Consider the following 14347-nt stretch of genomic DNA (forward strand, 5'->3'; position numbering starts at 1 on the left):
TTTTATCCCCCAGAGCTCTTCCTTCTTCCCCTTATACAAATAACCTTCCCTCCTTCACTTAACTACTACTGAAAAGGATACACCCACTGCTTTATTAAAGGCTGGATGTCTTTGCCAGAGACATTCGAAATGGATTTCAAAAATCCAGATGTGGAAACCAACATTTGACTCCACATATGTGACTGGAACTTCTGAGATGAAGCAGTACTAGCCAAACTTAGCAGTTTATTGAAAACCTGTAAGAAAGTATCATTTAGTGTGTCTGTGTAACACAATTATACATTGCTTTCAATTCTGTACTATTCCCACTTTGCAATGTAAGTTTATTATAGACAATCATAGAAGACAACAATCTCACATCTTACTTCATAGACTGTCTTAGTTAAAAACTATGAGCAGTAAAGCATGAAAAGATTTAAACAGCCAGACCACAAAACCATTCTTCTAAACAGAGCTGAATTTTAATGATGTCCTGGCCAGACACTGACACTGCGTTTTTAGGAATGATAATAATATACATCTATAGTGCACTGTGCCATGAGCTTCAAGAAGCTGAGAGCCTTCATGTGGATTTATACCACTCTAAGAAGTAGACTGGCTCTCTACAGACCACCTCTCACTTGATACTTGTTCTTCAAAGGCAAGGTGAAGGATAGAGGATTCAAGAAACTTAATTTTGAGGCAAATTTAAAATGCTTTTTCAAAAAGATTACTACAAAGTTATTTTTCATTTACCTCTAAGAATATCATCAATGGAAAAAAAAAATGGCCAAGCATTTATAATACAAGTGGCTTCTATCATCTCAACTAGAACATCTCCATGAGTTCCATCAACTTGCTTAAACATAAGGGAGAACTTAGCAACAGAAAAATAAACATCTTTTGAATAAATCTGCTTTTTTCTGCTGAAAATATCTTCCTCTTTAACATTCTAAATACTGCCAAACACAAAATCCTAGTATAACTAGGTTTTACTTTTAACCTCACACTTTAATCTTATCTTCATAAAAACCCTGCACTGCATGGATCAAGTATTGATACCCACTCTACATCTGGGGAAACACAAACAAAAAGAATAGGTTAACTGGCACAAAACCAGAAATTCAGACCAAAGGAACAAGATAGAAAGCCCAGAAACAAACCCATGCACCTATGGGTACCTTATCTTTGACAAAGGAGGCAAGAACATACAATGGGCCAAAGCCAGCCTCTTCAGTAAGTGGTGCTGGGAAAACTGGGCAGCTACATGTAAAGAGTGAAATTAGAACACTTCCTAACACCATACACAAAGATAAACTCAAAATGGATTAAAGACCTATATGGAAGACCAGAAACTCTAAAATTCTTAGAGGAAAACATAGGCAGAACACTTTATGACATAAATCAAAGCAAGATCCTCTATGACCCACCTCCTAGAGTAGTAGAAATAAAAACAAAAGTCAACAAGTGGGACCTGATTAAACTTAAAAGCTTTTGCACAGCACAGGAAACTATAAGCAAGGTGAAAAGACAACCCTCAGAATGGGAGAAACTAATAGCAAATGAAACAACTGACAAAGGATTAATTTCCAAAATATACAAGCAGCTCATTCAACTCAATACCAGAAAAACAAACAACCCAATCAAAAAGTGGGTAAAAGACCTAAACAGACATTTCTCCAAACAAGACATACAGATGGCTAACAAACACATGAAAAGATGCTCAACATCGCTCATTATTAGAGAAATGCACATCAAAACTACAAAGAGGTATCACCTCACACCGGTCAGAATGGCCCTCATAAGTGCTGCAGAGGGTCTGGACGAAAGGGAACACTCTTGCAGTGTTGGTGGGAATGTAAATTGATACAGCCACTATGGAAGATGGTATGGGGATTCCTTAAAAAACTAGGAATAAAACTACCAAATGACCCAGCAATCCCACTCCTAGGCATACACCCTGAGGAAACCAAAATGGAAAGAGACATGTATATCCCATTGTTCATTGCAGCACTATTTACGATAGCTAGACCATGGAAGCAACCTAGATGTCCATCCACAGATGAATGGATAAAGAAGTCGTGGTACATATACACAATGGAATATCACTTGGTCATAAAAAGGAATGCCTTTGAGTCAGTTCTAATGAGATGGATGAACCCAGAACCTATTTTACAGAGTGAAGTAAGTCAGAAAGAGAAAGATAAACTTTGGATTCTATCGCGAATGTACGGAATCTAGAAAAATGGTACTGAAGAATTTATTTACAGGACAGCAATGAGAAAGAGACATAGAAAACAGACTAATGGACATGGGGAGAGGGGAGGAGAGGGTGAGCTGTATGGAGAGGGTAACCTGGACACTTGCATCACCATGTGCAAGATAGACAGCCAACAGGAACCTGCTGCGGCTCAGGAAACTGTCACCCAGAGGGCGGGGTGGGGGGAGGTGGGAGGGAGGTTCACAAGGGAGGGGACGTGCATGTGTCTATGGCTGATTCATGTTGAGGTTTGACAGAAAACAACACAATTCTGTAAAGCAATTATCCTTCAGAAAATAAGTTAAAAAAAAAAAAAAAGAACAGTTTACTTACTAGACAAACAGCTAATTAGTAACTGAACTTCAGCTATAAAGCCAGATGCCCTGATTCCTAGTCTACAAAACAGTATTCAGACTATATGCACATAGAACAGATCTTTCTTTACAATTATTCACTTCTTTAATACTTACTTGCAACATAAACTCCATACTGATCCTGTTTTCAATCAGTCTCATCACAAGGTGAGCTTTACACTGGAACATAGTGTAGTATTCCCAGGAGAGCGTATGTGGATGCTTTATGGAGAAGTGTAGATGGGACGCTGGGCTAAGAAAACAGATTTTCTTAGTGTAACAAATCTGAATGAAGTAAATAATAAATTTCATGGCTACATCAAGACACTAAGTCAAAAACCTCATGGGAATACCTGAGAAATTCCTTAGTATGAGACCAACGAAGACTAGGAAACATCTAAAAATAAACTTAACTATAAATAAATTATAAAGTTTTATGAAAGGACATAAAGGAAAATTTGAATAAATGGAAACATCTCCTAGGCAGGAAGACACCAAGTGTAAATAATTCAATGCTCTCAAATTCATTCATACAATCAATGCAATTCCAATCAACATCCCCAGGTTAAAGCATACACAAAAAACCACTCAAGGTGGATCATATATCTAAAACAAAAACAATGATAAAAGTACTAGAAAAAAATAAAGGAAAAAATTTTCTTTTCATAATTTTGGGATGGGAAAAATCTTCATAAGGAAAAATATAAAATCCAGAGGACATAAAGACCAGATTGACCATGTAAAAATGAAAAATTCTGACATGATGAAAGAGATTATCAGTAAAAGAAAGGCACAGTCGGCAGAAAAGATTTATGACATACATGAAAATTTGAAGTGTTTACACTTTTTTACAATTTCAAATAATGCTACAGTGACTATCTTTTAATACATATGCATGTACTTCTCTATGGCAAATATCTAGAAGAATAATTTCTATATGATAGCAGAAATTGAACAGCTGAATCTAAAAATTACCCATTTTAGAATTTCGATTGGTACCAACAAATTACCCTTCAAAATTAGTGTTACCAAATTATCCTCTCACAATCAATATGTAAGAATAGTCATTACACTTCCTTAAAAAATACAGCATATTGAAATTTTAAATATTTGCTAAATTGATATTTGAAAAATTACTTTTAAACTTCACTTAGTACTTCTGAGCTTATGCACAGCAATATGAAAAAGGTTACATAAACTCCAAGGTATCATGGAATACTATATACAGCATGCAAACAGAACAAAGTAAATTCATGTATGGCTTCCTAGGTGGCTCAGTGGTGAAAAAATCCACCTGCCAATGCAGGAAAAGTGGGTTCAATCCCTGGTCCAGAAGATCCCCTGGAGAAGGAAATGGCAACTCAGTCCAGGATTCTTGCCTTGGAGAACTCCACTGAGCCTGGTGTGTTAAAGTCCACAGGATCGCATAGAGTCAGACACAACTAAGCAACTGAACAACAACAACAAAAGCTAATGTACAGCCCCATGGAGTGCTTGCCAAAATATAGATATGATTAAATTTTTTAAAAAAGAAAAGTATACAGTAATATGCATAATTAAATTATACTTTGTGACTGCCATATACACATAAAAGCCAAAAAAAAAGAGGTCTGGAGGACAATATACCAAATTTATAATCACGGTTATCTCCAAGGAGAGGAAGTGGTAGGAGTGAGATGTGGTAAAAGAGGGCAAAGCAGGATCTTTTCCTTTTTATTCCACAAGCTTATAAATTGTACTGTTTTGAATCTCCTCAAAGAGCATGCATTCATCTGTTACTTTTACACATAAATTTTGAAAATCAAACATACAGAAAGAACTAAATAAATGGGCAGAACAACCTCAAAACATTCAGTGTGAACAATACTTGCACACAATGGGAGGCTCTAATTACACACTGGGAAACTGCCAAAGGGCAGGCAGTCAAGAGAAGAAAGTGAAAAGAGCTAACATTTGAATGAGTGCATACTATGTTTAAAGCTTCATCTCAAGTAACCCTTGCAACCAGTATGATTAGGGCAGATCATCACTGTTTGACACATTAAAATACACACACACTTAGAAAGGCTATACAATTTTCTTAGCTCACAAAAATCAGTAACTACAAAAATCCAAGTTTCTCTAACTCCAAACTCCTATGCCTTCCCACTGACTTAATCGTGTCTCAGTGACCACACTTCAACAAAAGAAAAGACTACTGGTGAACAAATTGCAGTTTCTTAACCTTCGTCGTACTTTTAGACACTTGGGTAGCCTCATTAATCCTGCAGACCACAAGAGAAAAACTGCCTTTAAATGCACAGAAAATATACAAGTTTACAAAGGAAACCAATTATAACGAAATACAGCTATCAAAATATTTTTTAAAACTACAACATTACCAATATATGTGCTAGTTTACTAATACATTAAATAACAAGATCTAGTAGTGGTCTAGTGTTGCAATTCTAACATAATGAGTGTAAAACAGATCTCAAGATATCTGCTAACAATTAAAACGCGATAGGAAGACATCCATGATTTCTACTATTGGCAAAGTCACAGCATTGTCTGTTATCTACATTTATAATTAAAGGAAACATAAAATTCCAGTTAATGGTTAGTAGAAATACAGAAACAATTTCCCATCCAATTCAGTTCATATTCCATTAGGGAATTTATGGATCCTAGGACAAATAAAAATTCCTGCCAGCACCACTGTGTTGCTATAAATGGCTATTTCCTTTACAGTGACTTAAGAAACAGAAAAAAGAAAAGGAGATAAAAGGGAAGAGTAAATAAGTGTCTAGATAGTTGGCCATTTAGATAAACAGGTATAGGTAGGCTGTGTTGATGATGATACTATCTACTTAGACTTAAAAAATTAATCAGTGATACATAAGCAAAATACTTGTTCCATTATTTTTAAATTTCTATGAGAGCAGTATGATATATTAATATTAGCATTAGGAAATTAACATGAAAAAGAAAAAAAGCATTGCCTTTTTAAAGTTTTTTTTGAATGTTTAAATCCATCTACAGCCACCACATGCAACAGTAGTGAAAGGAGTAATAAGAATATCACCAGTATCTGTGGTCTCAGGATGGACTACTTCTGTGGCCTATATGAGCCTCATTACACACACAAGTGATTGTAAGACTAATCTCATAAAGCAAGGTTTGTAATATCATCTCTGAACAATAAACATACTTATCCTTCTCTTTTCCTCCACCAAATATGGGATGTAATAAAACTCCACCAGTTTTCAGTTCATATGCCACTATTTTGTCCAGCTCCTAAGGATATAAAAACAGAGGCCAGTCAACATTATTTTACATATTAAATTTTAGAACTAAACTGTGATTTCTAATTTCCTGGAATCAGAATGTAAATTTCCGAAAGTAAATGAAATATATTTGGAGAGTAGTTATGCTCTCATAAACAAGGCAGACTACACAGCTGGCTGAGTGATGGGGCCAAGCAGCCGTCTCTCCTGTGGGCCTCAGGGATGGCCGGCAGCCCAGCAACTTCTCCTGCTGGTTCTTCCCAACCTTTCTGACCTGTTCTCCAATTTCTCTCTTCCTTCTCTGTATTTTGCTTCTGGGGGAGGATTTAAGCAAGTAAAAACAAATAGGGATAAAATTATGTCAGGAATCCACAATTTTAAAGCTCTACTTTTCTCTAATATGACACAGGTCCAAGTCTCAGTGGAAACGAGAGACACTGTAGCTGCGCTGAGAGCCCCTGGCGGCCCACGGGGCGCACGGGCAGTGCGGGCAGTGGCGGGGGCCGCGGGGCAGCGGGGGCGCGCGGGCAGTGGCGGAGGCCGCGGGGCAGAGGGGGCGCACGGGCACTGCAGGCAGTGGCGGAGGCCGCGGGGCAGCGGGGGGAGCCCGTGGCGGCCCAGGGGGCGCACGGGCAGTGCGGGCAGTGGCGGGGGCCGCGGGGCAGCGGCGGGAGGCCAGCTTGAAGCCTGGCTCCACTGCTCACTAGCTGTGTAACTTTAGCCAAATAACTTCTCTTTGTCTCAGTTTCCTTGTCTGTAAATGCAAATAATGACAGAGCAGTTAGCAGGTTTAAGATGGTTATTATTTACAAAATGTTTGCTTAACAGTACCTGGAATACCATACATGCTGTATGCCACATTTCCCCCTTGCTTAATAGTTTTTGAACTAAAAAATGGACTTTTTAGTCCAGTTCTAGATATATGGGTTCTTTCATAATTCTCAGTGTTTGAAATTTTTTACAATTACTTTTTAACTTACTTGAGTTTAGGTTTAGAGGACCAAGGTATATAAAATGAAAAAAAGGGGAGGATAAAAACGGTATATTTAATGAGGCTATTAAAGGCTAAAATTTTTCCAACTGAGAAGGGAGAAGATAAACATGATAATAAAATGTACATGAACAGAATGGGCTGTGCAAAATACAACTGATTTTTTTCTGTTTGGCCAGAATCTTTAAATAATGGGAAAAGATGCGAAAATGACAGAGAAGGTAAATGTGTTGCAGGACTAGCCAATGTCCAGTGAGTGCGTCCTGTGACTTGGGTACCACACACACCACATGTACGATGCCTCTAGTTCCTGTCCACGGCGTAGATGCTACTCCTACTTACACTCCTGATACAAGAGGCCTGGAAAGGTTAACCAAAATCATAAAGCCTGCAAGTGAATAAAAGCAAAATGAAAAGCAAACTGACTCCAGAATCTGGGTTCTAAGTCTAGACAAATTTAGACAGCACGGCTCCTCTGTCCGTGGAATCTTCAGGCAAGGACACTGGAGTGGGCTGCCATCGTCCACCTCAGGGGACCTTCCTGGCCCAGGGGTTGAACCCGCTCACGTGTGTCTCCTGCACTGGCAAGAGGATTCTTTACCACTAGCACCACCTGGGAAGCCCTTAGATGTTACGTTAAAGTCACAGAATTACACTAAAAATCATTACTATGAGGAGCAGGAATATATCTAACAGCTGAATTGATATTTAAGGAGCTTAAATATTCTCATTCTTAGCAAGTCTTTGGAGGCCAACAATGGCAACAGAAACTAGATAAAATAGATAAGTCTCTATAAAACGATTCTCATTTTTTTCGGAAGAAATCAGGGTCTTTCAATTAACAGTAAGTATTTTATAGTTACTAAAAATAAAGCAAAATCTGGAGAACACAAACACATCTTATTGACTTCTACATAGATAAATGGATCCAGATGCTTTTACCTCTTTAATCCAGTGGCGGTATTCATTAACACCAAAAGTTTTCTTCATCCAAAGACCATAAATATAACCAGAAATTCCTTTCAATACCCATTCATCAGACCTAAGCAAAAAGCCAAATAACATTATTTATTTTAATAGAAATAAAACATAATAAACTTTATTATTTTAATAATAAGAATTCTTCAGATAAGGCCAAGAGGGTAACAGAACAAGCATAGCAAGCACTTCTCTGCCTTTTTAAAGGAAATAAAAGTCACTAGACTATGTGGTTCTCCCTCTCCCTCTGGCTGCGTCCTCCTTGCCCATCCCTTGCACCGCCTCCAGGCTCCTCTCTGTGCTTCCTCTGGCTGAGCTCCTCCCTCAGGTCCAAGTCTATCCACGCCATCCACTCCTGAGGAACCACGGCATGAAGCCAGGACCACAGGGCTCAGTTCTGCAAAGTCCACACTCTAGTACTGCCAGCCCCATGCATAATTGTTAGCGGTAGCCTAAGACCTGAAGTTTAACCACTTACTTCTTAGTTTCTTAAGAGGAAAGACAATGACACCATTCATTCATGTATATACTTATGTTTATCTATTCATTCATTCAAACATTTTGTCTACATGTTCCAGAGACTATTCTTTAGCGAAACTATGTGCCTTAGGAAATTATAAATTAAGAGGCCTTACCCTCTGCCCTTCACCCTCCAGAAAGAAAAATAAAAAGAAATCAAGACTTACATACTATCAATATGTTATAATCCTAGATTATAATCTTAAGGGAATTTTGTCTGTTTCTTCAAATTTACCTCAAGTTAGTCAGAAAGAAAACAAAAAGTATTTTATTTCTCACATTTTTCAAGTAAATTAGTACAAAACTAGGCACTAGCAGGAAATCCCTACCCATCATCAGTACTGCAGAGGATCACTGTTTTCCCTACACAACACCAGGTGAACTGAGAACTGACATCAGAGTCCCAACTACAGCTCTCTGTGCGTTCGAGTCCTGCTATCTACAGTGTTTACTCAGCTCTTTAAGGAGCTGCTCCTATCAAAATTCTTACCTTATTCTTATTGAAAATTATCGAACTGATTATACTGATATTTTGAGGGAATGGCCAAAAATTTAGGATGAAATTTATACTCATTACTTTTCTTTAAACATATACAGAATAGCGTCTGTTAATTATCTGCAGTTAGAACAAAGTTCAACTTACACTGCAGGAAAAGAAAATAAAAATAAACTTCTGATTCTTCTCAGGAGTTGTAAACTTTGAAATTACTCACCAAGACATTCTGGATATGAAACATCCAAAAAACTGCTGGGCCAAAGACTGGGCTAAACACCTTCTGGTCAAAGGTGTCTCATCTATGATCATAGCACTGTGTAGCAAATTAGTGCTGGAATTTCAAAGAGCAGACAGGTAATTATAACCAAGAAATAAATAAATACTCAATCAAGATAAAATAATCACACTTTTAAAACGATGGAATTCAATTAAGATATAACAGAGAAAAACCAGAATACTTTCCCCAAGAGCTTTCACGTCTTTTCAAATTTTAGCTGAAATCCATATTTTAATAACTTTTGTTTAAAGTAAGGATTGTAATGCTCCCCACTGATTTCCATGAAAAATATAAATATTCTTTTCGGGGGCTAGGCAGTTGCAGCAGCAATCAGAAATTGGTATGTTCATCAGAGACTAGTCCTTTTACGAGGGGGGGGGGTCTTCTCATTTCAAAAATCTTTTTCTAACAATACTACTTTTTGTCCTATAATATTTACTTTCAAATACACTGACCCATCAGATCTTCAAACCACTCTGAAGAATGCAGGAACACTACTATTATGTACATTTTACAGAAGAGAAAATAGACCCAGAAAAAAAAATTACTGATCCTGAGACATAAAACTTCCAAATTTGGAGCTTTTCAAGGAATAAAAGAAGGAAGGGAGATAAAGTGGGTAAGAGAAAAAAGAAAATAAAGTTTTTCCTCCTTATTTTTTTACTTACAAATTTCTGATGATATTAGTAAATTTTTATACGGTGCTAGGACAAAAACCTCACTAAATATCCATATAGTACTTTGTATATTTGTTTAAGTGCATAAGCAGAAAAGAGACTAAAACAAAGATGTAAAGTATTAGTAGCAGATAATTCTGGATAAATATGAGTCTTTTGGGCTATTTTGAAATTTTCTTTATGCTTTTCTACATTTAAAAATTTTGAAAACACAGAATTTCTACAAAGTCATTCATAGCTAAATTGAAGGGGAAAAGTTCAAAATGCATCTTAAAAATGATCATAAAATAAATAACCTTCACATCATGAACCTAGTTTAGTCATTTCAAATTTGGATACAGACCTAAAAATGCTCATGGAAGCATAAGCAGCCACTTCAACATAAGCCTCATCAATGAATACAGTCTTAAAACAGGAATATGGGTATCGACATGTAAGAATTTCTTCATAAAATTCAAAAACTTCATGAAGATATGATGTGGTATGTTTAAGCAATGGAAGAAGCTGAGGTAAACAAAAATGAGTAACCTAAAAACAAAAAGCAGGGAAGATCATTAAATAAGAGTTAACTTACATCTTAAATTTCCTAAATATCTCAATTATAAATGAAGCAGCATTTAAGCCCCTCCCCTCCCCCCATTTTTCCAACAAATCCATGGCACTGAGATAAAACACTGGTATGAAATTAGTGACTACTGTTATTATGTTTATGAAATAGTCAATGCATCAGAATTAAATTCATGGTAGATTTTATGTCTATGAAATGCTTAGATCCAATGAAAATATAACTTTGGTTACAAATTAAAAGTTTCTTCTGCATATGCATACAGAACAAAAATAATCTAAATTTCCAAGGCTTACTATAAACCTGCCTTTTACTCCTAAACCTAACCTAGTGAACACTGCACATCACAGTACTGTCCTGTATAATTAAAAGTTGCCTATCTTCAGAACACACAAAGAACAACATGAAAGCTTCAGGAAGGCTTATTGGTAGTGAGGAGATAAGAAATACCAGCAACAGAAATAATAATCCTGACTTTCTTTCACTACATCCCATTTTGGACACACACACGCATACATCACATACTGTTTCCCTGTCCCTTATTGTGATTCTGTACCATAAGAATAACATCAAAAATGACATCATCACTCTACCAGCAGGCTTCCCAGGTGGCTCAGTGCTAAAGAACACCTGTCAACACAGGAGACGTGGGTTTGATCCCTGGATCAGAAAGATCCCCTGGAGGAGGGAATGGCAACCCACTCCAGGATTCTCGCCTAGTGACTCCCATGGACAGAGAAGCCTGGTGGGCTACAGTCCATGAGCTTACAAACAACTGGACAAGACTAAGCAACTGAGCATGCAGGCACTCTGACCAAAATGATTCAGAAAGGTTTTATGAAGACGACTAAATCTGAGCTAATCTTTTTGAACTGGACAAAAGTTTGAAAGGTATGGACAGGAAAAGAGGACATTGCAAACAAAGTCAAAGACAGGAAAAGATATGGTTTGGCTGGAAAAAATATAAGTAAACTATGTTGAACAAACATAAATAGAAAAGAAATGAGGAAAAAGCTAGAAAGGAATATTAGGGTCAAATTCTAGATGCTCTTGAAAGCCATGCTAAACAGATCTGATAACTGTAGGATGTGGAGGCAAGGAAAGTTTTTAGCATTTAATAAAAAACTACTCTTCTAACAACATTATGAAAGAACAGATTAGAGACTGCCATAAGTGAAGGAAGAGCATGTATGGATTACTAGTGATCAGGGCCCAAACTGCACTGTGATGAGCACTCCTATTGGTACACAAACAAAAAAGAAAATACTATTCATCAAAAAGACTCATTTTTAGACAAAACTACATGATAGCAAGCCTACTGATAATACAAGAGAAATTTTATTTGAAAGAGAAAGACTAAGTCACAGGCCCTAAGTATTTAAGAAAAATACTTCTTGACTGATATTTACCTTTCTCCCATTCAATGGCTCAGTGGGAAAACAAAAAATCTTCCAAAATATGAAGCAGGTACTAATCAAATTTTGATTTTAAAGTTGATCATTTACCAAAAATGGTAAAATTCACTGCATCTTATCAGTGAATACACTTTTAAGATTCATTGTTAAGACACCAAAAGCAAACCATTCATAAAATATCTTGACCATTTTCCATGAGTGAGTTTACAAACCTTGCGAATTAAGGGATTCATTCAAATGTTGCTTTAAACCAACAGAGAGACCATGCGGGTCAATAACCAATGAATCACTTTATACCCAACAGAAACGTGATGCGTAAGGAGGCCGAACAGTACTATGACAGGGCTTGTTGACTGGTCCCTGGCTTAGGATCAGACATGTGGAGGAGCCTGGGGAAAACCTCAGTGAGCTCCAGTCCTGCCTGCCTTAGGCTTTCTCTTCTCTCTACACATGCTGAAACGAGAATAAATCCTGCTTTTTAATTCTGAAACTGCAATATTTCAGGCTCTGGAGAGGGATTCAGAACATTCATAAACTCATAATAGTTCTTTAATAGAATCAGTTATAGAAACTGACCAATATTCTAACCAAGTTACTTGAAGCTCTTTTGGAACACCAAGCCCTCTGATGAAAAAACTACGAAAATTTAAAAAGAGTTGATATCATTACACACTTCAGAATAAAAAACCTTTCTCTCTAGTGAGAGTTCTCATAGCTGAAAAAAGAATTAAGAAAAACTTGATATTTTACTCATTCTCCTGATCAAGCTTGAAAGAGTAGGAGAGGAGGGAGCAAGAAGCCACAGTTTACCTCATGCATATATGGATCTACAAGGATTTCAAAAGGTCCAATGGCCAAGGAGATGTTTGACGCAGATGTCGGAATGGCAAGCATGTAATGGAAGGTCTTTTTCCTCATGTCGTGGGTATACACGGTCTCCACCAAATCTCCATTGGAAACTGCTACCATGGCAGCATCCACTGTAAACTCTAATTTCCACGTACATAATTCAGAGTATGAATCAACACATGGGAACCAAAATCTAGAAAAAAGATCAACAGTACAGAAAACGTTGAAAATGTAACCTACATTGTTCCTCCCACATAAAAGGTATTTTAACATTTACAGAATGCATACAAAAAAATTTTCTTTAGCTCTCTGTGCAATAATGCTTTTTACTGAGCAACCTGAAAGAATGTGATTAAAGATACAGCCCTGTCTCCAAACATTACTTGGCAATATTAATAAAATATATCATGTGGTACCTCCAATTTAAACCCTGAAAAGAAGTAAGCAAGTCTGAATTTGATTTTTTAATTAAAAATAATTTTTACTTGTATATTCACAGTTTTTATGTAGCATTCATTTTCAGGAACAAAAAATGCTTACAATAAAGTTTTAAAAAATACAATATTCAGAATCCATTCCATACATCAGGAAACTGCTTCTCTGGAATACGTGGTGCACTGTATAAATTCAAACAGTGCCGACAAAGCCAGACATTAAATTTCTATTCAATGTTCTACTCAGATCAGGTTTTACTATGTGCCAGGGTCAGTACTTGTTACCGAAATACAAAGAAGGATAAGACAATATCCCTGGCTTGGAGGAGTTAATAGTCTGAAGAGAAAACAAAATAAGGTGGTTAACTACAGAGCTACGAGAATGAACTACAGTTACATGGAACAATAAAGGTACATCTCACTACCACAGTTATACGAGAAAGGCAGATATAAAGAGCATGACACATATGATTCCACTTAATAAAGTTCAAAACTAGGTGCAACTAATCTATGGCATTTTGGAGCTCAGGACGGAGGTTATTTCTCAGGCGACCAGGAGAAGCAGTGAATGGAAGCGGGCAGACGCGGTGATTCTGCAATGCTGATAATGCTACCGCTCTTTTTCTTGATGTGAGTGTGAATTACAGGAAGCTGTTCACCTTGAAAATGTACGAAGCTTTCTATTTACAATTCATTAATTCTCTGTATGTTGTTTTACTTCAATACAAAAGTTTAAAAAATAAAAGAATTGAGATGACTTTAGAACAGCAGATTTGAAGAGGAGAGGAGGGAGGACAGGACTGAGGAGGAATGATTAAAGGAACAAGATTCCGAAGAGGGAAAAGCAGCTGGGGATGAGGTTCATACTTCTCATCTGACACTAAATACCTGTATTGCATATATATATATATATATAGAAAAAAATGCAATCAACTGTAATACATAAGAATGAGTCATCTACCTTGTGGAGTTCTGATACCCACAAGAGAACACGTGAGCACCTCTCTCAGCCATGCTTCCCTCTACACTGGGTACCACAAAGTGAAGACCTCCTTTTGGCTGATCCAAAGAAAAATTGATGTGTATCTTTAGGACCTTTAACTCTGCAACAAATAAATAAACACACAGATATATAAATATATATTAGGTAACAGTGGTCGATATAGTAAGGGTAAAGACTTACACTGAACATAAAGTGGGAATCAAAGGTTGAGTTTCACCTAAAAAAGCCACACTATTTAACCTGATGCAGGTTTTTACCATCCCTTGGCCTACAGGAGCTCAACAA

General features: G+C 36.9%; 1 protein-coding gene across 3 annotated transcripts in view; it reads right to left on the bottom strand.

Annotated features, from left to right (window-relative positions):
* TAF2 (TATA-box binding protein associated factor 2) overlaps positions 1-14347 on the bottom strand; it is a 79482-nt gene that overhangs the window by 43481 nt on the left and 21654 nt on the right. For 2 of the 3 annotated variants that reach the window (XM_043483079.1, XM_043483080.1), the window contains exons 5-12: positions 14021-14162; positions 12587-12818; positions 10140-10324; positions 9060-9173; positions 7792-7891; positions 5783-5868; positions 2710-2845; positions 82-236 (exon numbers count right to left, since the gene is read on the bottom strand). In XM_043483079.1, coding sequence (XP_043339014.1) covers positions 82-236; positions 2710-2845; positions 5783-5868; positions 7792-7891; positions 9060-9173; positions 10140-10324; positions 12587-12818; positions 14021-14162 — 1150 coding nt within the window. The remainder of the gene's footprint in view (positions 1-81; positions 237-2709; positions 2846-5782; positions 5869-7791; positions 7892-9059; positions 9174-10139; positions 10325-12586; positions 12819-14020; positions 14163-14347) is intronic. The other variant, XM_043483081.1, reaches the window with a different exon arrangement.

Source organism: Cervus canadensis, chromosome 12, assembly GCF_019320065.1.
Source record: "Cervus canadensis isolate Bull #8, Minnesota chromosome 12, ASM1932006v1, whole genome shotgun sequence".
NCBI classification, from domain to species: Eukaryota; Metazoa; Chordata; class Mammalia; order Artiodactyla; family Cervidae; genus Cervus; species Cervus canadensis.